Here is a 27,030-nt window from a genome sequence, read left to right as displayed (position 1 = left end):
GTCCGTATCCTTAGGATCCGGAACCAACCGGATCCGGATTTCGGATCCGCCAGGATCCGGATCTGGCCATCCCTAATTCAAACAATTCACCCTCCACAGGCTTCTGAATGCATTGGTATGTTTAAAACGGTATCGGAATTTGGGGATTTTTCAAAATGTTGGCTTTGTATTTGAGAGCATAATTCGATTCATATTCAACTATAGGCATTCGCAACTCCACAGACTGGATCACACATATTGCAGCATCTGGTAAACTAGCCTCATTAGCTGTTCCATCTGCATTTAAAGTTTTGTATGTCATGATGGCATTATGATCATTAGGTGCTCTGCGAAATATGACACTCAAACCACCTTTCCACATAGTTTCTTTATAATCAGAGACGACTCGAAATAGCAATCTCATGGGGAACAGAGCTGTGTGACTTTTGCTGGAATTTTTGTACCAGCTTAGAACCCACCAACTTTATAATATGCACTCTCTAATTTGGACAGTTTCATTGTCCCCACTGTAGTGGATATAATTCCAGGACAATCAATCCTGTCTATGACTGTACCATGCTTTCTGACTTCAATTTGAGAAAATAAGAATGGAACAAATTTATCTATAAGTTTTACATTAGGCCCGGGGAGAGGATATACTTCACCATTACTTTGTTTTACAATATCAAATTTTATATAAAATCTGATCTATGTGGATGAATGAACCCATCCCCCCGTGATGTCATAATGTATCTCTTTGTTGGGCTGATTCAAATTTGCAAGTGTCCTCCTGTTTGGAGGAAAGGACTATAATACATAACTCTCGATATTTTCCATTTGGTATTTATTTATATTTTTTAAATATTAATTTCTATTATTGCTGTGCGATTAGCACCAGCAAAATCGATGATCTCATTTTTCTCATTTGTAATTGTTATCTCTATGTAATTAACATTATCAATAGAAACAGGGAAATAGATTGGTGGGATTGGGGAATAGAAGATGGGTTCCATAAATTCGAAATTTGGTTTAAATGTAGCAATGACACCAGTCTCCTTGCGGCTACCAATCGAATTTTCTTCCGCTTTGATAATCATACCTTTGGCAATGTTACAGTGAATATTCAATGTCTCAATAGCTAAGAATGTTGTTATAAATTTACCTATGTGCCTAACACCTGGTTCTAATTTGCTATTGTTCTCAAATCCTAAAAGTTCTCCCATGGTAGATAAGTCTAATGTTTCATTTGTAGTTACAATCTCTACTCTGTGTGTTATAGAATTTCGAGAAAGCAAGACAGTGTTTGGAAGTTCATATTGTAAAGTAGATAAGTTATACTGTCCAGGAGGAATAATTATTTTTTCATTACCTACTAATATAGTATTGTTGTAGGTTGTTACATTCGGTATCAGATACATACTGTAGAATGCTATTAGAGCTATGGATTTTGGATAGATAATATAATCGTGAAGATGTAGTTTCAAAACCGAAGTCTCGCTGGAGAGATGAAATATTCCCATATTTAATATATAATACAACTTTTTGAAAATCTTTTAATTTGATGTTTGGTATTTTATTTAAAATTCTGAGCATCATAATGCAAACATGGCCACATATAATTTGATCGAAATCTTGAATACGATCATCGATGTAATATATTTTTACATGTTTCAAGTAACGAATTAATACGGTAGGCGGTACCACTCCTTAAGAATCGAAAATAAAACATTGTCAATTTGTTTATAATAGCATATCCATGGAGTACAAAATGTTTTCGGACTTGTCCAAATTCACCACGCCACATTCTCGAGAGTCAGGACTACCTTTAGGGAGAGAATCAGACATGAAAACCCCCTGATGTATTTAATTGTAAATATTTTAATTAAAGATTCAATGTCTTGGTTGGTAAGAGCTTCTTTTTTTTAATTTTCTGAGTGCTCTAGACTTCACACCTTTGCCTATTTTTTTTCTCCATGGCAAGATTATGACGCTTTTGCTCTTCTAATTCTGCCTTATTTTTTTTCGAACCAATCACAGTTTTGGCAATAGCAGCACTACCCCCAGCTAAGCTCCCAACTGCCCCCAATAAAACCAGGATAGCTGGAATGCTGAATGCAAATCCTCCACTGTGTGTTTTCTTTCTTGTATTTTGCAATCGTTTTAATTGTGCCGTACTGAGTAATAATTTCATTCCATTTCCTTTGGCTATACATTGCCTCTTCTTTTCTCGTTGTTTTATAGTTAAAATCTAATTAAGTTTTAAATTTTTAAGATCATGATATGGTATTTGGTGTACAACACCTTTTGGTTTTATGTTGTTTTATTATTTTTTTTCAGGGTATTTATATTACAAACCCCAATCTAATTTTTGTTTTGTATTCATATCAATGGTTGCACCGAACGCTGTTATTTTTTCACCTAATGATGCATCTCTATTTGTTAATCTTCTAAAAGCTGCCTCTTCCAGTTTTTGATCAGCCACATGACGATCATTCAGATCTTTGTGTGTGTTTTATGCAAAATCACGTTCTTTGCAAGCTGCATCCAGAGGATTAATATACTTGTCCCCTCTTTCTATTCGTTTCTCAAGTTTTGTACCAGGACCACAACATTGGTAACCAGGTAGGTGTAACTCGAACGGAAGTTTATTTATAATATAATTTATCAAAACCTCGACCCTCTCATATATTCCACAATTTAGGAGGTAAACTATTGATAATTGTAATTAAGTATCGAATACCTTTAGGATTGTTTACAATAAAATTATCTAATTTGTCACTAATCATGTTTACAATACCCATTTTCTCATTTTGGAAATTATTGTTCCCAGCATTTTGCTCCCCTGCTACAACCAGCAACATATCTATAAGTTTTCTCACATCGTTTACCCATACAAATTCCTTATGTAAAGTATTGTGTTGTTTTATACCACTACCGGTTTTTAATTGATTCCAGATAGGTTTAATCAGATATTTGTATTTATCCCCGTTGCTTGATTTCACACGCTTTTGACTGCCATCGTTATTTTGGTACAAAGCATCAGAGAGTGTCAAAATTTCAGAGTAACTTTGATAAACATCTTCTGCAAAATTTTTTGTTTGCTTTTTGGTAATGAGCTCCCATAGTCCTACGGTACCAGGATATCTGGACCAGCTGTGTCTCTCACCCAAATTAATTTTTATGTTGTCCCCTTCGAATGTTACTTTAGATTTGCCAATTTTCCATACCACACCTTCATTACCCTCCATAGTTGGATACAATCCAAATACTTCATGTTTTTCAAATTTTCCTGTACTCAAATAATCGCTTGCCAGGGGATCCAACTCGATTTTCTCTGATTCTTCTATAGCTGCTTTAGCAGGTGGTTCCTTAAATACCAGGGGTGTGTGGATATTAGATAATGGCGTAGGAGGAAAATCTGAATAATTTTTAGCAGTAAGAGGTACCAATTCATTGTTGAGGTTTTTATTTTGTTTTGTCACACTCTTAATCTCTTTACCGAGACGGCTGATTGCATCTATAATAGGTTGGTCTTGACGCTTGTATTGTTCGTAAAAACCTCGATTCTCTGATTTCCAACCTTTGAAACGTTTGGACATGTACTCTCGTAATTTCGAAATATCTTCTACAATATTTTATGTTTTGTCATATTTATTTATTTTGATTAATGGTTATTTTATATCGTTTCAACGTTTAAAAAGTCGTTGATTTTATTTCTAAACTTACCATTGTTAGGTTTCCGAGTCACGTTGATAGTAACAAATCCAAAATCGTCGCTGTTCCAACAAGATAAACAAAATTTTGAAAATTGGTTGTAATTTAAATCTCCTAACACATAATCATCGTATAAAATAATAGGCCTCGTACCAAGTGTTATTTTGAACGTATCTGATTACACTAATTCAAAATATACCGAATTCTTGATTTTGGCCACTTGACCCATAAACTAATATCTCCTACAACGCCTGGGGTCCCGGATTCGAATTCCGGCCTTGGCATGGAAATTTGTTAGTGTCCATTATTCAATATCATCATCCCCATCTACGCAAATTAGCCAAAAGAGGCACAGAAGGCGTAGTTATTAAAATCAATCAATCAATACAGGCTTTATTGATTAATGGATTTCATTATTTTTCTTAGCTTTTCTTCCACTTCGGCTAATCACGAAGATGAGGATAAGTATTATGTGACATAAGTGATTAAGGAAAACTTATGTTATATTCGACTGTTGTTAAATTATTGTGTGTTCCGTGAGTGTTAGTAATGTTGCCCTCGAAAGCTAGCACCAGTTGTAGAGACACCAAAGAAAAAATAAACATAAAGCAAGGTAAAATATCTTCCACAGAAATCGGTGAACCCTATTCAAATCTCCTGGGAAAGATATTAGAAAACAGAAACGAGAGCCATGATGATAGATAACCTTGTATTTCATCTAAAATATTTACTTTAAAACTTCTTTCAGGTACGCGTTTCTTTTCTATCCTGCATTGATATTATATTATAATCCTGTGTAGAAATATTCACTAAAATATTTGGCTGTACTCAAATATTGTATAATGTGCATACATTACATATAAATAAGCTGTGTAAAAAGCTGAATATTGGACACAGCAAATTATCTGTATTTCTCTTACGCTGGCAGTTGGTTTGGCAACAGCGGAACCGACCTGGCACCATACTGGCTGAACTCATTTTCCTCCTAAAAGCGTACGCCGTATAAAGTAACAAATATACATTATTATGTTACTGATTAGCAAAATTAAATGAACCTTACTAAGGGGAGCGCCGAATTAAAAAGGTCTTTGATTTGCCATTTTTTGGTCTACCAGTATGTTTTCTTTTCCAAAGTTTAGACCTTGGAAATGTGTAGTGTGAAGAAATTAAAGTGTAAATAACTTTTGAGATAGAAGTCTACATTCACCAAACAGAAGAAAGTATGATCAGTGTACTTTCCATACTATTTGATACGTTAATATATGACATGAATTGCTAATTCGTTAGTATACGATTTTTCAAGATAAAAATATTATGATAAAAAATGAAATTTGACTACCTTACAGAAGAAACAGGACCACATAAATTAACATGGGATATCTCAAATAACCTAAAAACATTAAAGACTTCTGAAATTCTACCTCCACATGTTATGCAAAGGACTATTACCGTTACTTGAAAACTCTAGAACATTTTGGAGCATTTATTTTTATGACACTGTAACGGATAGGATATGAGATTCCCCATAAAATGTTATACTCTACTTTTTACAACTATATCTCCGGACAACTGAAATTGGAAAACGCACGAGATATTTCTAGTCAGAAATTAATTAAAAAGTGAGTAATTTAGAAAACGTTAAAGGATGAAATAAAATTATCGAAAGATATATCAAGACAATTAAAGAACTGCTATTTTCTATTCTAAATTGGAATTGCAGAGTAATGGAGTTATTCCAAACCGTAAGGTATGACCTATAATATGTTGGTTAATAATAAAGATCAACATTGCAAGTAATAATATTCTGTACCATTTACCTAATTATCTAAATACCACTTATTTACGACCTCATTATGTGATACTCTGAGAACACCTCTTCCCAAAATACAAAGTAATACTAGCACATTAAGTACATATACGTATTTCGTGTTACTCACCTGCATATATGTATCGTGGAAATTCATACGTCCATTGTCAAAGATTGATTTATATTGCTGAAATCTTGTCATATTTCCTGGTATAACATTCACAAGTTCAGATAAGAAATCGTACACCTTTCCTCTCGTCTCGTTATCCACGTTCTTGTATTTTCTAAGTAATTATAAATACTGCATGTTAATTAAAAAAACCGTTTGAAATAATTTGAATGTTAACAACTTACAACTAAAACTCTGTGGCTAACTAATTACATCCCGTAGAATGTACGTAGCACGATTCATAATTGTATCATAGTATTACTTGCGTTACTCACCGAAGTGGTTGTCAGAATAACATAACGAAATACATGGAGCAAAATAGAATTGTATACTATTACGTATGTGAGCATGTTTATCCCAGTCAAATTTTTGGTTCACGTTTAAATCTCTTGAACAGACAATCTAAATTACAAATATTCAGTGGATCATAAGATAACTACATTTAGAAACACAATGAAAGTTTCAAAATGGCAGATTATAAGCTAAAATTTCAGTAATAGTTTCTCGTAATGATTAATCAATAAACGTTTGCGAGAATTCATCACAGCAGTGGTTGGTGAGTCCAAATTACGTGCAGATCTAGTAGATGCAAAAGTAGTATTGTTTGTGTGTATTTTGGTAATGGCCGCCACGACACACTTTACCCAGCACCACCTCTTCCCACTTAATGAGAGCTTTTGAGAAGAAAAACTCTTCGCGTATGTCTTCAGTCTGGAACAGATTGTTTGACTCCAAAAATCTTGATTTGACTAGATTGGTTGATTAGTTGTTTTAAGTCCACTTTAGGCATAGTAAGACTAATCGGGACTGGACCTACAGTTTAAAGTGAGTTCCGAAACACTGTGCCATGTAAACTTCGCAACACCTTATTTGTTCTCCTTGAAGAAAATCAAAATCCTGATATCGTAAATTTGACAACATAGCACTTCAGATCCAACATACAGTAGTCAACTTTGCAACAGTTCTTCCTTAAAAATAAAATATCTCTTGTAAGTTTTTCTTCTTTTTAACATCCCATGAACTTAAAAACCCGTAACCAGTAATAGTACACACTCATACAAAAAATCAGAAGTATAATTACGCATGTTGAAAAAAAAAATAAGAATCTTCATTATGAAATTGTAAATAGGAAAATTTACGTGCAGTTTGAAACACTGAAAAGGTTTTCCTCCACTTCGAGTGAATTTCCATCACATTTGAATGCACAGAGGAAAATTTCGCCCGACTTTAAGCAACATTTCAGCAAAAATATCTTGTACAATCACCTGCGATACTGCAAATTGCGTCTTTTCTTTCATTTGTGGCAAACAATTGTTCGAACGTCAGCAGAAGGTTGTTTCCGCTGAGATCCAGGTGTTTCATAGAGTTTCTTCCCAGAAATCTCATGGAGCAGTCGGTTAGAAAGTCGCCTTGTTATACTCCTTTCTTCTTGAATAACGAAACATCATAGTTTAAAATTCCAGTCACTGTCTGTCTCTCTCTCTCTCTCTCTCTGTCTCTCTCTTTTTTATCATTTACAAAGTACGGAATGTTTTTATAATGTGATATATAATTATGTTAAACCACTGTACGTTTTTATGCTTTTCTCAAGATATTCTTGAGCTTGGTTGATTTTTCTATAGCACAGTGTGCATCCACGTTAGAAGATATTCAGAGATTCGCAGGATTTCAGGCAAGACAATATTTAATTCAGCTGCTATAAGTTACGTTAACACACATTAAGAATGTATATGTCATAGATATATGTTATTAAACAGGACGTTGTGATCAAGCTGACCCGGGTTCGATACCCGATGGAGAATAATTGTATATTGTTTCGGATTCGAGGTTAAACTGTAGGTGTGCCAGAGTAGACAATTTGCGCACAAAGTGGACTTAAAACAACAATATATATACAAGGTGAGCCAAAAGTCTTTGGACACCATTTTATTATGAAACCTGACATGAAAATGTGAAATCTGGTAATGGGAGATGTTAGTAGAGGGGGGGCCGCAACGTGTAGGGTAAATGGTAACCAATGCCGCCATTTTGAATTCCGCCATCTAGAATGCAAGGTCGAAAATTCTAATTGGAAGGGGGACATTCAAAATATCAAATTACACTAGCCTGAGCTCAGGGTTTCAAAAGTGTAATTGTTTCTTTGATATATTTTATCGTTCGCAAGTTACGAACACTCAGAGTTTGAAAATCACCTACGAACTGCACACTACAGCTTATGTTCTACGTGATGGCCATCACGTCCTAAGCACAACCGTAGATGCCGTATCCAATCCGACTGCACACGCAGGAGATTGTCCAGTGAAATGTAGTCACACGCATGCTCAATGCGTTCCCATATGGGCGCCTTACATCGCGGGATTTCTCAGCATACACCATCTCCTTGAGATAACGCCACAGATAGAAATCGAAGTGTGTGAGATAAGGTGATCTGGACGGCCATTCCACGTTGATCACGGAGCCGAATCCACTTCTCTGGGAATTGTGCATCGAGCCATTGACGCACACCATAGAGTAGGAACCCAATTGTGTTGAAAATAAGAGGAAAAGTTGCCGTCGGGGTTCAGAATGGAAGGAAACATGTTCCTGATGGAACGTTAAGTACTCTTGCCATGAAAATTAACCAATGATGCGAGTTGCAGGACTATGTTCTACATTTCGAAGGAGAACATACAACATATCTGTAATTGCCGGATAATAGTAATTTCCGCTAGCTGGCAACTATGGAATTTATATTGGGACTTCCAAGGGAATATCATTAAAAATAGGTCACGTAAGAAACATGGGGTGGTATCGTCCGTTCGCATTGCAAGTGCAAAGTACCTCAGACAAAACAAGGCATCCGCCTTATGTTTACGTTTACCATTTCTAGGACCTTGAAAGTAAGGAAGCGATAAGCTGGGTTGTCTTGTCCGGAACACAGCATTCCACCACACAAACGTTCCTATCAGTGATTGTATTGTTGCGAAATATTATTGTGGGAGATACAAAATTTGGCATGTAAACGTACCAGAGAATCAAAAGACCATATACATTTTAAAAGATAACGTGTGAAATTAAACTAAAATCAACATATTTGTAATTGTTAAAGAAATAATGTACATTTTTTTCAAAATTTCGAATAAATGTAATTTATACTAGTCTGCATCGTAGTGCCAAATGTAATCTCAAGTATTTCTTGTGTGTTCTGTAGTGGAAACACTGTATCCATGCTTGCACCACTTCGAAGACTCAACTGTAAACATCCAGTTTTATTGACATTGACCTTGGCTCCGGATAATTTTTCATTTATTGCAATGCACTGTCCTAGAGCAATCACTTCTACACTGCTATTGCAGAATACTGTTACATCATCGACAGTAGAGATGTGACGACCTTATCGCCCAGTGGCTTGTTCATTGCAGTTAGTCAACCAACAGAGTGAAATGGTCAACATTTTGCTCAGTTGGGATTTACAGAGCTGTCTTGTCATGGCTTTACGAGCGTCCCACAATTGGGGAAAATGTGGTACAGTTGGTAGACTACTATGCGATCCTCCCAGCTAGATCCGAGGGATCCGCCGACCAACGACAGGTGTGGTCCTTCATTCATATTGAAGGTTAAACGTAGATCTGACAACTCTTCAATGTAAAAAGACATGTCAAGAAACAGCAATATGAGGCCATGGATGTTCTCAAGGTAAAATATTCCGGAGGTAAAATAGTCCCCCATTCGGATCTCTGGGTGGGGACTACTTTGGGAAGTCCCTCGACTAAGGATAAAATCTATATTAGGAATAAGGATATTAAATTAGGAACCGGGAATGTTCTGAGCCTTTACCGGTCTGATGCATTTCAGTGTACAGTTAATGAGATAGTTAGTATAAATTAGATGTAGTAGCTCTCCAGGAAATTAGGTGGCCAGGAGAAGGGAATTGTAAAACTAAAAAGTATACTCTTTTTATGGTGATACTGAAAATCATAATTTTGGAACAGGCTTCTTCATAAATAATAGAATTATCTCTCTTCTTTAAACAGTAGAATTTATTAATGATGGGATATTCTATTCATTGAATTTAAAAAAGCATATGATTCAGTAAAAAGAGATAAATTATATAATATATTAGTCGAGCATGGAATACGTAAGAAGTTTGTTAATATGATAAAAGTATGCACGAGTGAAACAGAAAGTAAAATTTGTGTAGCTATTAATGTGTCTGACGAATTTACAATTCATGATGGGTTATAGCAAGAAGATTCATTATCTCCATTGCTCTTTAATTTTGCCTTAGAATATGCTGTTAGGAAGGCAAACGAAACCAACGATCAGGGGTGGCCACAGAATTTTTCGACCGGGTAGGCACAAGCTGCATATTAATAAATTAGGGTGAGCAGTACAAACGTAAGGCATTAGGTGAGTTTGACTAACACCAGCGGCGTAGTGCCCACGCAAGGTTTGTAAGTGCACCACCCAAGATGGCGCCGAAACTTGATGCACGCGCATTTAGTGCTCCGAAATTTCAACTGTTTTCCGGTTGCTTGGGTGCTGTTGTGCTTGTTTTACTTGTGATGTGGACTCGAAGTACTGCAAGAGAAGAAATGCTGGACAACTGCAAGTGTGTGGAGGACTGGTCACTTAGTTACAGGCGATTTTCTTTCTCGGCCATGAGCTCGGATCGAAGTCTCGTGTGGACAGCTTCTGGAAGCCGCAAGAACAACGCTTCCCGTTCCCGCCAGCTACGTGGCTCGACCCAGCACTGCCTCTTGGTTGCGGCGTTCTCCCTCCTGCTGGCAGGCGACATTCATGTGAACCCTGGTCCCCAGGCGGTTACCCGTGAACAATGTGTTTTCCGTATATACTACGAAAATGTGCAAAGTCTAACCAAAAAGTTATCGACTTTGGAAATGTTCTGTAGTGAATTTCACGAATACGACGTGATTGGTTTCAGTTAAGTGTGGTTTAATGAAACGATCGGCGATAGTGAAATACCCCTGAAGGACTTTCAGGTATTCCGCAACCATAGAGGTTCACGTGGAGGCGGAGTAATGTTACTGCTAAACAACAAGAGGCCCTGCGTCAGACGTCTGGATCTGGAAACGTCATGCGAATTAATATGGACTCAGGTAAATATAGGCTCACAAAAACTTTTAATCGGCTGTTTTTATAGACCCCCAAAATCTGGAACTGAAACCTTGTCAGCATTAGTAGATTCTGTGCTGAATGCTATGAAGGAAACTGACATCATTCTTATGGGCGATTTCAACCTTCACATAAAATGGTCATCGTCGAACTCTGGCCTCTGCACAGACAATGATGACAGGTGGTTTTTTGATCATTATATCAAAGCGATTGGACTTCATCAGTTTGTAGACTTCCCCACAAGACGCACAGAAACTCTCGACCTGTTGCTGTCTTCGTACACAAAGGTCAAGGCCACTCCCGGTGAGCAATTCATCGCCTCGGACCACACCCCCATCCATGCCGAAATCCGAGTCCCTGGAAAAGCCCCCAGGCCCTCCCCCTCCTCCAGACCTGTCTACAACTGGAAAAGAGTCAACTGGGAGCAGCTTTCTCTTGTCACCAGTCTTGTACCGTGGACAATGATGGACCCCCTCCCAGCGGAAGAAGCAGTGTATTTCCTTGTGGACTGTGTGCAAGCCATAATTAAATATCACGTGCCCCTAAGGAAAACAAAGACATTCCGATTCCCATCGTGGTATAGTGAAGAGACGAAACTTACGCTAAAGAACAAGAAGAATGCGTGGATCCTGTGGAAACAAGTTCCAAACTTTCATACACGGAACACTTTTACTCAATTAAGAAAACATAGCAAAAACTTAATGCAAAGAGACTATAATAATTACATTCAAACTGTGACGGAAAGTGCTGCTAAAAACCCCAAAATGTTCTCGAAGCTAATTAACTCACGCCGACAACACGACCGTATTCCCGTTCAAGTCTCCTGGAACGGTAAGTCTCCTACAAAGAAGGAGCGCACATCACTTTTTAACTCGTATTTTCACAGCAACTTTACAAATAATACCGCTATTGCACTGCCTGAAGTCAAGCCCCATCACTCCTTACACACTCTCTCAAATCTCAACTAACTGCAATGAAGTAAACGAATTATTAAAATCTTTTTCATGTTCTAAAGCTAACGCTCCTAATGATATCCCTGGCATATTTCTACAACGATTAGCCCATATTCTATCCAAACCAATCAGCATAATCTTTAACAAATGTTTTTCCGAGGGTGTATTTCCTCTTGCATGGAAGCAAGCAAATATAGTTCCTATACTCAAACACGGAAACAAAACTCACGTTACTTCTTATCGTCCAATTTCCTTACTTCCTGCACTTACACTACTAGCCGAAAAAATAATTTCCAATCGTATCCTTGCGCATGCTACTCCGTTCCTCTCTCCCACTCAACACGGTTTTCTTCCTCATGCTTCATGTGACACAATCCTTTCTTGTTTGCTCACCAACGCTGTTAACTGCCTGAGTGCCAAGCAAGACATGGATGTCGTTTACTTATATTTTTCTAAAGCGTTTGACTCTGTCCCTCATACAAAACTCATCCATAAACTCTCAAACAGATTCAACATTCACGGACCTCTTCTTAAATTACTCTCATCTTACTTGCACTATAGAAAGCAAAGGGTTATCATATTTGGTTGCTCTTCGTCATGGCTCCCTGTAGTTTCCGGTGTGCCTCAAGGAAGTTCTCTAGGGCCCCTGTGTTTCACTCTTTTCATGGACGATATTCATGAATATATTTCTCCAGAATGCTCAATTTTATTGTATGCTGATGACTGTAAGTTATTTAGAAACATTGCTTCAGTGGAAGACACTTGTTCTTTGCACGACAATCTCACACACACATTGAACGCTGGTGCCAAGACTGGAATCTGAAAATAAATCCCGAAAAATCCGTTTCTATGAGGTTTACCCTCAAATCCAATTTTACAGCACCATCCTATAGATTATGCAAAAAAATCATCCCGTTCGTACAACAGCACAAAGATCTTGGAGTCATTTTCGACAGCAAACTCACTTTCATCCACCACATGGATTACATAACTTCGAGAGCCATGAAAACCCTTGGGCTAATTTACAGATTTACAGATATCACACAAGTTTGTGACCTCAAAACCTACTTTACATCGTGCGTCGTACCTATTCTTGAATATGGTTCCTGTATTTGGTCAATGGCCTGTGATAGCAATATAAAGAGAACAAACAAAGTTGTAAATTCCTTTATCAGAATAGTCAAACATAGATGTCCAGCCCTTGCAAACTTTTCCAAACATGAAATTCTATCCACTCTTCAAATTCACGATCCGTCCCTTCGCCGTCAAGTTTCAGATCTAACATTTATTTTCAAAATCATGAATGGACAACTTTTCACTAACGAACTCTTGCCACACCTTCACATCCGGATCCCACGTACCAACAGCAAATGCAACAACTTCTTTTACACAAAAGCCTCAAGGCTATCCCTAGAACAAAGGTCATTTCTCTCTAGGCTACAAACAAGGTACAATACACTAGTTGATCCTCCAGGCTACCATCTATCTAAGCAGGCTTTCAGAAATGCGTGCATCAAGCAGCTGAAGAGAAATTAATATTTGTTATACCCTTGTTATTGTTTTATTATTATTGTTTAAATTTTATTATTTTTATTGTATTATTCTTGTTACATATGTATGCGTGCTTCTCATTTGCTAATTCCTATTTTTCTCGCTGTTGATATCCTGATATAAAATGGATTTTCTCTGTATTCAGGATTTCTCAAATAAATAAATAAATTTAAAGAATGTATTTCATTCTCGTATTTATTGCTTGAACCCACATAGCAATATCAGACTGCAAGTAGAACTTTTAACGAAACAATTGAGGATTTTTTTTATTTAAGTTGTTTCTCTCTAAGGCTTCTTGAGAGGACTTGCGTGTGGATGAATGGAAGAAATGATTTGGACTCGCCCATGGCGGGTGTGTTTGCTTACGTAGTATCTTCTCAACCAATGACAGGGCGCCCCGATTCTCAGGCACTGTAAAGCGCATTACCAGTGGGTGCTAACTGGCGAGAATTTCTGTCCCCGCTGCGTCTGACTCATATGTTTGCCACGGTCGGAACAGAACCAAGAAAATCGACTCCCTTGCTGTTTCAACAATGCTAGACGGGAGGTGTAGCTAACGAAACGGGTGTCATTTTAAATGCGTAAACTAACTATTAAGTTCACAAGGAGATGGTTTAATGTTGGATATTACCTTCATTAGAAGCAGCGAAGTTAAGATAAAAGAGGAATGTCTGGCAATCCTAGATCCGGCAACGCCCACAAAGTTAGGCGCTTGCATCCGAGTTGCCCGTAGTGTTAAAAGCATACGCGTAATACTTAGCGTTATGATTTACAGATTATTATTATTATTATTATTTACCTTTTCCTTTCACTAAGTTGCTTGATATATTTTTCAAAATGTGATCAAATATCATAACCATGATAGTGAGTAATATTCTCGAATTCATTTGCATTTGTAAGTTGTATCCTACGCATTTCCCACAAATGGCTTTTTGTGAAAGAAAAAGAATAATAATGACCTTTCCAGAAGAAGAGAGTATGTCCTTATGTAGGCTGTATGCGAAATTTGTCAATTGCTACCTGTTGAAGGTTGAGCTACAGGCAATATATTCTGAAGCCGAATATCGAGTAAAGAGTGTGTTTGGACTTCATGAGTACTTGCGTACTACCCATTTGAATGAAGCTGTTGAATAAGTGTACACACTAACAGAATTGTTCCTCACTGTTCCTGCCTCAAGCTCGTCGGTGGAAAGGTCGTTTTCTGCAATGAAGAAGATTCATACATTTCAACGCAGCACACATACTCAGGCAAGGAAATCTGACTTGGGACTGATACGCGTATCCATTGAGCTGCTAAAGACATTGACCAGAAACTCTCGATTCTACGACGACGTGATTGAGGTATTCAGAGCTAAGGATCGTCGGATCGAGTTACAGTATAAATTAGAATTTTCATTAAGCAATACATACATATACTATTATTGTTAACTTAGAGTGTGTCCATTTTGTTTTTGAAATTGAGTATGCCCATACATGACTTAGATTCAAGTATATTTTATTTAGTTAAAATATCTTTTGGTTTTCTTTATCCAATATTCAGGTCTGGTTTATCTAAGGAAGTCTTACACCTTTAATACAATCACGCTACGCCACTGACTAACAGGTAACCCCCCTCTCTCTTTCACTCAAGATTTCCCTCTTACCTTGTGTAGAAAGCGATTTGAACACAAGGAATTCATCAAACCTAATCATCATATACTTTTTACAAATCATTTGGGCTGTAAGTGTGATCTTTTCGAACACACTCAAATGTCAACCGTCCTCCTGAATATACACACTGAAAACTATTCTTGTAAGCAAATTAATCTCTGGCACCTGTAACCGCAGTCAAGATAATCAACTTGATGTTTTATGTCTCCTTGCCTGTTTGTGTTCGTCCCTTCATGCTTGTCCCTTCCTGGAAAAAATGCTGCGGACGTCCATGGGCCAACCATAATTATAGTGTAATCCACCTCTTAAATGGACGTATCTTACGTTATGATAAAATGATACTGTGGACGGAGATCTTTCTGTATATCGTCTCTCCGATCACATGACGCTCTCGTCTTATAATTAAGGGGTCGTGGGTTCAATACCTAGTGAAGCCAATGCACACTACTTAGGATTACAGTTTAGAATGAAGATCTAGTGACAATTAGCCCATTTGAGCATGTGGACGTTAAAAAAAACTCCTGGATTATTTTCCCGATTATTTTATTTTGTTTTATTTTATTTGGCTGCCTCATTATAGGTCTCTGACACCTTCGAGTCCACCCCTTTTTTCATCTTCTTTGAAATTCATGCAAGTTAATCATAAGAACTGCATAACTGATAGTGAAAATGTATATGATGGAAGATAACTTGTAAATAGTGCTAGCCACTAATTAAATCAGATCAGTAATACTATAGATTTTTCCAAACTTACAAAACTGGTACATTAAAATCTGGTCACCTCGGTACGGTAGTGATTGTGATTTCTCGTTATTAATTAGAACAAATTAAAAATTCTAATTTTAGAAACGTTGCGTTATTTAAAGATGACAGTTGTGTAAAAGAAAAACTGTGACAGAATAAAGAAAATGATACATCAAATTACCCGCGGAGTGGTTATGGCAGTGCGTTATGAATATGATGCCAGGGGTCCCGTGTTCGAATCCTGGTCTGAGCATAGGTGTTTTTGTGAGTGTACCTTCTTCATCATCACCATACTCATCATTGATATTAAGGCAAATATTTTTTTTATTGTTTATTACTTTTATCAGATCGAGATTGATGTGGAGGGCCGGTGCTGACAACATCAAGAACTCACTCCCATCTATGAACAGTTTCATTTAGTCTATAACCTTTGACCCAAGTCATGCCAGATGGTTAGTTACAATTTTTATACTTCCACATTCCTAATATATATTTTTCTTCAATATGTGGCTGATTTCAAAGCATTTTTTCTCCATTGAAAACTGGGAGCTGCAACCCTCCAAATCCTCCTAAATCCTGATGAACTCTTGATCATATACACATATCTCATAATTGTGAATATCGATTAAAAATAACTAAGCCTGTTGATTGCTTCTAATTATAGCTGTGTTAATTAGATTACATTTTAAAAAAGAGTTCTGAGATTTCCGTTTTGCTTTCCAATGACAAAATGAAGGAAGTAGAAAGAAAAGCTTAAATTAATTTCTTTCAACAAGATATTTGCTCCAATCTTCGTAAACTTACTTATTAGAGAAAAGTTTCTCTAAATGACAGCAAAGCTTGTTATGGGATGAATTGATGCTTGTGAACTTTCTAGTATCTACAATATTCACAAGTAAAATATACATTGAGTAGAACCAGCCTATACTTACAGAACCGTATACATTTCCCTAATTGTATATATGTATTGAATTTGATTGTGTGGGCAATCGTGTGGGCACATGAATTTTTGGGTGGGCGCTTGCCCACCCGTGCCCCCCCTGTCGCCGTCCCTGCTAACGAATTACTCAAATTAAACGGTGTGACTCAGTTGTTAGCATGCGCAGATGATATAGCCTTATTAGGGGATGATATAAATACAATTAAGAATAATGCTAAAATATTTTTCAAAGCAGCTAAAGAGATAGGTTTGGAAGTTAGCAAAGATAAAACTAAATATATGCTTACAGGCCGAAACCAAGTTTTAGATAATAATCAAAATCCAATTATTGATAACAACTCGTATAAACCAGCAAGCGATAACTGATTTCCTTGAGGGAGGCCTATGCTTACAGAAAACTATTCAAATATATACAAACTGACTTTTGTGCCTCCCCCATGGCGCACTGGTAGCGTCATTGCCTTGTAATCAAGGGGTCCCGGGTTCGATACCCGGTGGAGGCACAAGTGGTTCGGATCCCACTTTAAACTGTAGTTCCAGTCCCGATTAGCCTTACTGCGCATAAAGTGGACTTGAAACACCAAACAAACTGACTTTTGTTTTAATATATTATTTCCATGAACACTCATATTTTTGTTACTTACATCTTTTTCAACATTTGCCACAAGTATTCGTGATTAACTTTGTCAAACGCCTGAAATAAATTTACTGACACAATTTGCGATTGCGTGTTAGTTTTATTAGTGCATGGCTATATTTGTGCATAATTCATTACATAAAAAATACGAATTTTTATTTCATCTTGATTCTATTCTCCATCCTCATTTTATACTTTCGTTATTAGATTCTTTGTTTTCTTTGTGTATGTGTATCATATGGCCTAAGGTTGTCTTTTCACCTGGGACAATACTTATGAGCTTACTACGAACATTTATATTTTCTATTTTTTGGCTGTATAAACAAAATATATATGCTTGCACTTCCTTCCTTTTTTCGGAAAGTGTAACATATTTTTTGGTTGTTAATTTAGTTCTCGCAATACAGGAAAATAAAAGTTCATTAAATTGTTCCAGTTTCTTATCTTTTCTACACAATATTTCCATTATAGCATTTTAATATCAGCTTTAACACTTAATCCCACCAAGTTATTATATATATTTTTGTTTAAGTGGGCGGTGTTGCCAGTTGTCCCAAGATTTATCGCCTTTTAACATTGATGTGTTCATCTTCCAATAACATTTCCCAATATTTATATATTGAAAATTTGATTTCAGTTTTGTGATGAGTCTTTCTTGGTCACTGAACACTATCGGAAAATCCTTAGCTTCTAACACTGATTGTTTTAATTCGGGATGTATGTACGTACACTCTATCCAACCGGGAAGCTCCGTTTGCCCAACGATAAGTATAGCCTGGATCGTCGAGATGTAACCATTTCCATAAGTCTTCTAACTGAAACCCAGTAACTAAATGTTGCAATTCATGCTAATAATTGAATGTTGATGTTAAATCCATTATATTTAAGGTACAGTTCAAGTCACCCGCAACCTAAAGATTGTCTGTTTATCAATCTAGAAATGGTGTTAATTCGTGAGTGAAGAAATGACGACGCGTCTCTTTGTTTTGCTTCCCTGATGGTACATATATATTACAAATATTAATGACCTTTAATTTTCCTATTACTATTCTTCCACTAGAATGGTATTGCACTTGTGAAAACGTTAAGCCATGTCGCATTATTTATTTATTTATTTATTTTATTTTACCTAAAGATTCAGATACAGTACTGAATGACCATTTCACTCTGAAACAGTAACAGCAGGAAAACAACAATAACAACAACAACAAGAGAGAGTACAAGATGGCACTGAAAACAAATCAAAATTATACATATATCAAAAGTTATTATATTCAGAGTATAAATTGTTGCATTTAAAGGATGGAACAGCAACCTCTTGTAAAAAAAAATCAGTAATGCAGTTACATGTTTTCACTTCTTAGTTTGTTTACATTTAACGTTGCCAATTTAATGATTGGCGTCGCCACACCTAATATTATGCACCACAATACTACATTGAAAATTGCTATGAAGATTAAAAGAGACATTTTATACTCACAATTTCTAGTTCATCTTGTTTGATTGAATTATTTATTACTCTGATCGTGTTTTCCATTTACGATTTTCTGAGATGTGGAATGTTATGTGCTAGTAGGCTAAACTTTACTCTACCTATTATGTTGTAAATGTTGTTTTTATGTCACATTAGCACTGGATTTGAACTCACGCTCTGGGACCTCGTAATTCTTAACGGAGAAAGACAAAGAGTGCGTTCTTCTTCATGCATCTTTGTTGATTGGTTGTCTCCTACTTCTCATTTTACAGGCTTCTCCCTCTCCTTTCTTCCTGACGTTGTTTGCCTCGAAATTGATTCCTTCTTTGGTGATTTGATATTGCGAAGTTCGTCTAAGAAGGAAAGTCTTTAGTAAATACTATGTTGCCAGCTGTTTTGTCCTGTTCTTCAATCCTCGTTGCTTCGCTGTTTTGGTTATCAGTCTGAAATTCCATTTGATGTTGCTCTTTGACCTCCTAATATTTTGACCATTTTTTTCTGTGGCTTTTCGTTTTCAATCGAGTTGCTCACTTGCTCCCTTGCACTTAGAGTTGTAGAATGGGGGACTGTCGACTGGGGAAATAAATTTTGTATTGCCTTTTGTATAGACGACATTTGACGAAAGGGCGGAACTGGAAGTATCGTGGAGGTACAGAACTTGGTTCTAATGGAGTAAGTGTCAACACAGCCAGATTTTTTTTTGGACGTGATTCTCCAACACTGCAGCATAACCTGTGGACTTGGACTTTGCTGTTGGCTGTATCTTACAGTCATGACGTAATTGATTACCATTACATAGGAAGCACGTTTTTGCTTGACCTTCGTAAGTTGTCCAGTAACGTTCTTCTTGTAGCGTTACATACTGGTTTGTTCAAGATAATCCGCACTATCTTTCTTCCTGTCCTTACCGGGAAAGTGTAGAAAATTGAATATATCTCATCTTTCACCGTTTGCACTGTTATTTATTTTGACAGAACATTCGCTATTACACTGTCGGGCAATTCATTTTACGACATGAACTCGTACTATAGTAACTGGCTTACCACGTAGGACAGTTATCATATTTCGATCACTTTCTTCTATACTTGTAAACGATCCATTACTTCGTTGCACTACATACTCGCAACATTTTCCAGTACATACCTTAAAATAAATTTGGCGTCATACATAGTCCACTTCGATACTGAAATCTTTTTGAAAGGGCATCTGGGCAACGTCTCTTAGCCATTCATGAATAGCTGGTGTAGTCTATCTATTGAAAACGATAAGTGTTCAACCGTTTCACGGTCATTCTTTCATCTACAATTAAACGAAAACTATAGCACTCACAATGTTTTCCTTACTATTTGCCTGTGTTGTGCATTTCACCTGATTTGGAAATGTATCGAAACTGAAAGCCTACAATCCATCAACGGAGCTCTCTTAGACACGTCTGACTACTACCGAATCTCAGGACACACGCTTGACACTGCACCACACTGCTCACAACAGTTTCATCACTGTGTTTGGAGGATGAAGACATACACATTTGTGTAGTGGTGTAGTGTAGTGTAAAGTGGAAATTCTTAGGTGCGGGATGTTTGCTAGAATATTGAGAATAGCTGGGGAATGCATGCACGATTAAACATTATGCCCATTGACCAAATGGAATACATTTTCCTTGCTGGCCAATAGTATAGTCCCATATCTCCACTTTACATACAGAAAAAATCAGATTCATATTTCGAACATGACATGAATCCCAATCCGTTGCTTACCAGGTAAAGGGGGTTTTCAAAATGTATTTATACCAATATGCACTTCTAAGATTTTATATTGTTTTAATTTCATACATATTTATATATTTCAAAAGTTGAATGTCCCTTTGTTCTCTATCTTTCTGTAGTCTGTAGACAGCTTGAAGTTCTTTTGCAACAGGGGCCTGGTTCAACTGCTTCCTTTTAGCTTTCTAGATAATACTTTCAAGAACCAAGAAGATACTTAGTTACTACAAGATAAATGATTGCTTGTTCAAATCACGGCATCAACACATCATTTACAAAATGTGACAAAGCACGAATAGAAATGTTTACATGTTTCATTTCCAGTGTTTTCCAAATCTTGCAATTAGAAAATTACAGATATGACATCAGATGTGCATTAACTTCTTCAAACGTACAACCAATTTTAAGATGAGATACTTAGAGAAATGGTAGCGTGCTTGCTACTGACGAGGATGATCGTAGGTTCGATTCTCCATTGGAGCAGGATATTTTTCGGGAGTATGTCATTAGGCGTAAAGTTTGTCCACTGTGATTAGAAAATAAAGTTGGTCTCTGTATTTGACGAGGTGAAATGACAATGTAAGAGCTGCAGCATTTCCGGAAGCTATTTCGATGGTAGGAGGTAATCATGTGTCACGTCAAATGCGAAGATACAAGTTACGTAAATCTGAAGGGAATGGTTTTGAATATTGCGAATTTAGTAGAAAATTTCTTTCATTATCTTGTTGAAATAAGACAAGTATTTTGGACACAGAGCTGTGGCGAATATTTTTTTTAGGTCTTTAAAATTTTTTTAGATGTCAATACATGAATAGTTATTGCTGTTTCTTATAGCATCGGCCTCGGTTACAATGCCTGTTCACTTACATTTATTGGTGATTTACTATTAATTTTAGACGTATCAAAAGATGGAGGTGAGAGGATTAACAACAGTCATTACTCAGGAACGAAGAAATCTAACCAATCTTAGCAATTTTCAACCCATTAAACTCTTTCCACTACACAATGGATTTGTGTGTGTGTGTGTGTGTGAGTACGCAGATATATTCTTGTGGGAACCAGCGTATGTTTAAACACCTTTCTTAATGGGACCAAAAAATTGTTGGGACTTTTTGCCGGTCCCAACAAAGAAAAGACCATTGCGAGACTCCTGAGACCCCTTTCGACATGTACGCGAAGTATTTCGAAGGTACCAAAAAGTCGCTATTTGTTCGATTTGTGTGTTAACGTGTGTGTTAAACTCTGCCAGCTCTGGAAGCTTCACGTCTGTGTAAAAGTGTGGTGTTTAATCGCACCTCTTGGGACCAGGAAGTGTGGGTGTGTAAAATCTTGGATCTATTTCGCATGTATTGGTACCGAACATCGCAGGGGGTTGAGAGGCGAGGAAAGGTACGTGCAAATGCCGACGGGGTTCCCCTCTCGCCTGGCCGTCTTGTTGCTTCCGAGCTGTCAATGTTGCCAACTTAAAACTTTGGAACCAGATCTGTTTTTCTATTATCTTCTAACCCTCCAAGTGTAATTGTAATTGATTTGTTTTATTTTACTTCGCTTTTTGTACCACTGTTGGCTAATTTGCGAAGATGGGGATGAGTGATGATATCATGAAATTGATGAATCGACTCCCACAACATCCATGCCCAGACCGGGATTCGAACTCGGGAACCCTGGTGTCGTAGCGCGATGTGTTAACCACTCCACCACGGGGGTCGGCTTTAATCCTGCAATCAAACAAAATGCTACAATAGAATTTATTCCTCCAAATGTGACCCTTCAATATGTGCCTATAACAAATTATTAGTTGGGTTTTACTATAATACTGGTAAACAGAAATCCATTTGTAAAGCTCATTTTCTTCCATTACCAGGAAACAAAGAGTAGAGTTATCAGATGTTATCAGTAGAAACTCGTTACTTGTCTCCTTTCGGCCATGATGAGGATAAGAATGGAGGTTTCTGACCAAGGCGACAAGCGATTCGGCAAAAGGGAGGGGGTGTTCATATTGAAGTGACAAGTGACACGATACCTCTGTCTACAATCAAGCGTTTTTCTCAAATGCTCTAACAGACCAAGGCGACACGCTGCATGACATCCATGACTTTCAGAAGCGGAAGCCGAGAAGCGACACGTTTCGAAACGAAGAAGCAAGTCTCGCCTGTTACTTCCGTTTGTCAATATCCTGAATTGGGTCGCCTAGGTATGGTGTTCGGGCTTTAACAGTGAATGCTTACTTGAAGACTGAAGTGGCTTGTCTTTCTTTTCGCTTGTCACTTCGGTATGAACTAAAGTGTCATTTGCAGCCGTCGTTTGCTACTTGTTGCCTGTCGTTTCGGTTTAAAATCTCTCTGCAAGAAAGCATTCAATGCGTAGGCATGACCACCAGACCGAAGCAACACGATAACGTCCCCAGTGCGTGAAACATGCAAGTGGCACGTGTAGTTTGTCATATCACATTTGTTAGAAAGTTTTATTTATTTAAGATTTTTTCGGTACGAACGTTCCATTGGGACGAAGCGACAAGCAACGAGGGGTTTCTCACTGAAGTAACACTACCCGTGCAGCATAGCATATATTATTGAGTGTTTGTTTCCAAGTGACACGTGTCGCTTCTCGCTTCGGTCTGAAAGCATCCCAAGACTCGTACGGTATTCGAACATAGGATCCCTATTCGTAGAACACGAAGACAAACGTTTATACTTCTCAAAGTTAACGGCTTGATTGCAATCCTTAACTACATTTAATTTCAATGCAGTTCTTTTTTTAACAGTCGTGTTTGGCAAAACTGATAAGTGAAGCGAAGTTTTCACTCTCGCCTCTGCAGCCGCGCCGAAACCGTGGACAGAGAGCTGTGATGTCTTTTTGCGACGTTGCATGCTACACGTATTTGACGTCTTCTGTACTCGCTCGCTCTGTTTAACGTGCGACTAAACGAGAGGGGAAAGTCTTCACCCGACAACGTCGCAGGGGCAATACAATCGCTTCCCTGCTTGTAGTAAGTTCACCGTGCATTTCCCCCCTGTGTCTGTTGTCACGGTATCTTACGCTTGATCTCTCCATTGAGTTATTTTCAAAAAAGTAGGAACTGTGTCATGCTCGACACTTCGGTTTGCGTGTGTTTCTTCAAAGTTCAAATGTAAAAAGATAACATACAAATGCTTACGCAGAGATATTCGCATTATTATATGCGTATAATGCATTTGCTTATACATAATTGATTGATTGATTTTGTGTTTTAAGTCCACTTGATGCACAATAAGGCTAATCGGGACTGGACCTACAGTTTAAAGTGGGATGCGAACCACTATAAGCTTCCACCGGTTATCGAACCCGGGATCCCTTGATTACAAGGCAACGACGCTACCACTGAGCCATCTTATGCATAAAACAACCGAGAGAACAATGACATGTACATTTGATAATGTTCCCCACCAGAAAACTTTGAGGGAAAAAGCTCGAGTTGAAGACATCGATTTAATTTTTTATATAATGCCTGGAAACAACATATTTGCCTTCTATGACCTTAACGAAAATATTAAATCCACTGTAGTAAACATTACTTTCTAGATGGCAAAATAAAATGTAAACGACATAAATACTCTTCCCGTTTCTAAACCTGATAATTTAGCCGTGTATTTGATTGCGTTTTATAATTAATAATGCAATGAAGTAAATGGTCACAAAGTATTCAGGTTTAGTGAAAGATAGCGTATTCCTTCCCTCAGTGTGGTCTTTATATAACAATATTTACAAAGTTACAGAAGCAAATGTACTTCAAGGGATAGCAAAGATTTTATGCCATCAAAATATATGTGGCGACTGCTACAAAAGGTAAAGTTCTCCCCTGGGTATGGCAGTCTGCCGTGACACCATTCGAGCAAATGATATGGCTCCACACATTCTCGATCTCTGCCGTAGTGAAGGATACATGAATGATACACACCACGCTCTGATGTATCTAGGGGTCGCGGGTTCGACACGCGGTGGAGGAACATGGCATGGTGTTCCCTTGACGGTGCCCTTCATCAATTTCATCATATTATTACTCATCCTCGTCGTTTGGATTAGCCAAAAATGAAAATAGCGACGCTAAAAATCATCTAATCAAATGTATTCATTACTTACCTTCCACCCTCCATGAAGAAGTGGCTACGAAGCCAAAAGCTCTACTTTTGAATCCTGGGTGAGGAATGAATATATCATCGTGTTCATTCGGATTCCACCATTAATGCTCATTAACGATTAACCTACGATGTAGAAAAACGCTAAAAATTAACGTAAATATACGTCGCATTCTTCAGTCGCTTCATTAATGTGGATCATTTCACTATCCTAGGGAGAAAACGTTAGTTTAGCAACGTAAAGAATATTCACTTTCGAGGCAATGTAAAGCATTGAGAGGCTGGGGTGTAGCAAGGGGTGGAAGAAGTGCTCGACCGCACGGAACTTCGCGCTTAAAGGAGGTTGATACGAAAAATGTTATAAATAGAAGTGGGGGGCATGGAAAATGCTATTTTTTTGTAGGCAGTAATATTAAAACATTCTGTATTTATTTGGTTTTAAATTCTAGTTAAACGTTATAATTTGAATGAATACGTCCAATCAGAGGCATAACATACAGGCAGGCAGGTCTTAAGTCTAAGGGGCACGAAAGAAGTAAAAAATGATCGTCGTATTTCTCATGTGAAACAGTTAGGAAAAAATTACGATAACTTGCTTAGACATTTTTACACATTTATTCTTTCATTGAATAGAACGTCCTTTGTCTTGTATTCTCTTCATTCTCTTGACCTTGTACTCCCGATTTTAATAACTTAACAACAAAAACCTCTAACTTGCACGAAGCAAGCGCGAGACATTTAAACGCTTGCGTTGTTTTATTCCTTCCTAGAACAGGCCCGTACCCAGAATTTGTTTGAGGAGGTTGGAGACAGATTCGAAAATGTGGAACAAAAGAGAACATCCGAAATGCTATTGGATTTGTTGAGTTAGGTTATTTTACGTCGATTTTCTGACACTTTTGGCTGATCGCGATGATGAGGATGAGTGATGATATGATGAAAATTGATCAAGGAACACTCACAAAGAACGTCCATGCCCAATCCTGGATTCGAACCCGGAACCCACAGCATCGTAGCGCGTTGTGCTAACCACTCCGTCCAGGTGGTCGACCCTGGTCGGCGAAATGCTGTTGGGAGTACTGGATGTGACCACCAATGTTTCGGTAGTATTATTGTGCGAGCTAGTGCTAGCTCGTAGATATAGTGCTAAGTGTACACCCAACGGTAAAAGCAATATGTCCATCTCCACCGTATTTTCATTCAGTCTGTTTTCCATAGTGTCATGATAATGGGTTGAAATAGAAACGCAGTCAACATAAGCTTCGCATCAAAAGAATCAATGACCCCTTAGAAGAACACAGGATGTAGAGTAATGAGAGAATTAAAATGGTGGTGAACAATTTGCCTACTATTATCTTTCCTAATTGTAGAATTGTAGAGTTGCAATGTTAAGGTCCAAAGTATCAAGAAGAAATCATTATTAATTAATTATTATTAATAATTAGCAATCATTATTAAAATGAACATGTCTAAATGGGGGTTTACGTCCTCCAAAATAAAAGCGCGAAACATTTAGTCAAATTACGACTTGAGTTTGAAAGAAATTGGGACAGGGATTTGAAAGAATAGACTTTCCCGACTGAATTGGAATGTCTTGTAAACACGCATCAATGATTATAAAACAAAAATTACAAGGACAGTTTACTTTCCCTTGGCAGATAGGGTTTAGCACAGTTCTGGCGCAAAAGTGAAAAAAGGGGGAGCGACTGCTCACCCCCACTTCCCTTTAATTTCCGCCATTGGATGGGGGCCTCGCATTCTAATCTCATCCAGGGCTTCGCTATATGTTGCTACGCCACTGTTGAGAGAGGATTACTAAATTCAAAAATCCATCTTTCGAAGCGTCATGCATGTTTTGTGCAATTGTTTTATACTTATTTTTAGTTTATTTAGTTTATTTGACATCGCATTTCTATCACTTCTGGCTAATTGCGAGGATGCAAATGAATGTCAGAAATGAATGAAGGGTCTTAGCAATAGCATCCAATTTTCGCGACGTGTACCTTCTCCCCTCTCTCTTGCCACTCATGTGTGCCGTGTTCTTTGACATTCTGACATTGTCCTCGGTTTACTTATAGCTTTCTTTCAATCAAAATATGTGCAAAATGACAACGTGACTACTGCTGCATTTGCAAACTGGAAGTAACAAAATGCAAGTCAATGTATACTGCTATAATCTAATTTTGTATTGGTAAAATTGTTATTTTCGCTTGTCGATCGCTACTCCTCGCGGACTCCTGCCCAGATTTCGAGTCGCCATTCAATGGAAACAGCCCGCGGTGTTTTTCCCAGGCTTGTTTTTCAATGAAGTTCAAATGCTATGGAAGAATAAAGCTTTGAATTCAAAGCGTTTTGAAGGAAAACTAAAGTAAATTTTGCATTTAATTCTAACGATTTTAATACAAAAGAATACCGTAAG

General features: G+C 37.5%; 1 protein-coding gene across 1 annotated transcript in view; it reads right to left on the bottom strand.

Moving 5' to 3' along the window:
* The window catches only part of LOC145992595 (pickpocket protein 19-like), a 1,169,780-nt gene that overhangs the window by 704,113 nt on the left and 438,637 nt on the right, over positions 1-27,030 (bottom strand). Inside the window, exon 3 of the mRNA XM_083128951.1 lies at positions 5,631-5,784. Coding sequence (XP_082985077.1) covers positions 5,631-5,784 — 154 coding nt within the window. The remainder of the gene's footprint in view (positions 1-5,630; positions 5,785-27,030) is intronic.

The sequence above is a fragment of the Lepisma saccharinum genome, chromosome 9, assembly GCF_977018435.1.
Source record: "Lepisma saccharinum chromosome 9, izLepSacc3.1, whole genome shotgun sequence".
NCBI classification, from domain to species: Eukaryota; Metazoa; Arthropoda; class Insecta; order Zygentoma; family Lepismatidae; genus Lepisma; species Lepisma saccharinum.
Note: the sequence above shows the minus strand (reverse complement) of the source record. Positions and strands in the feature narration are given on the sequence as shown.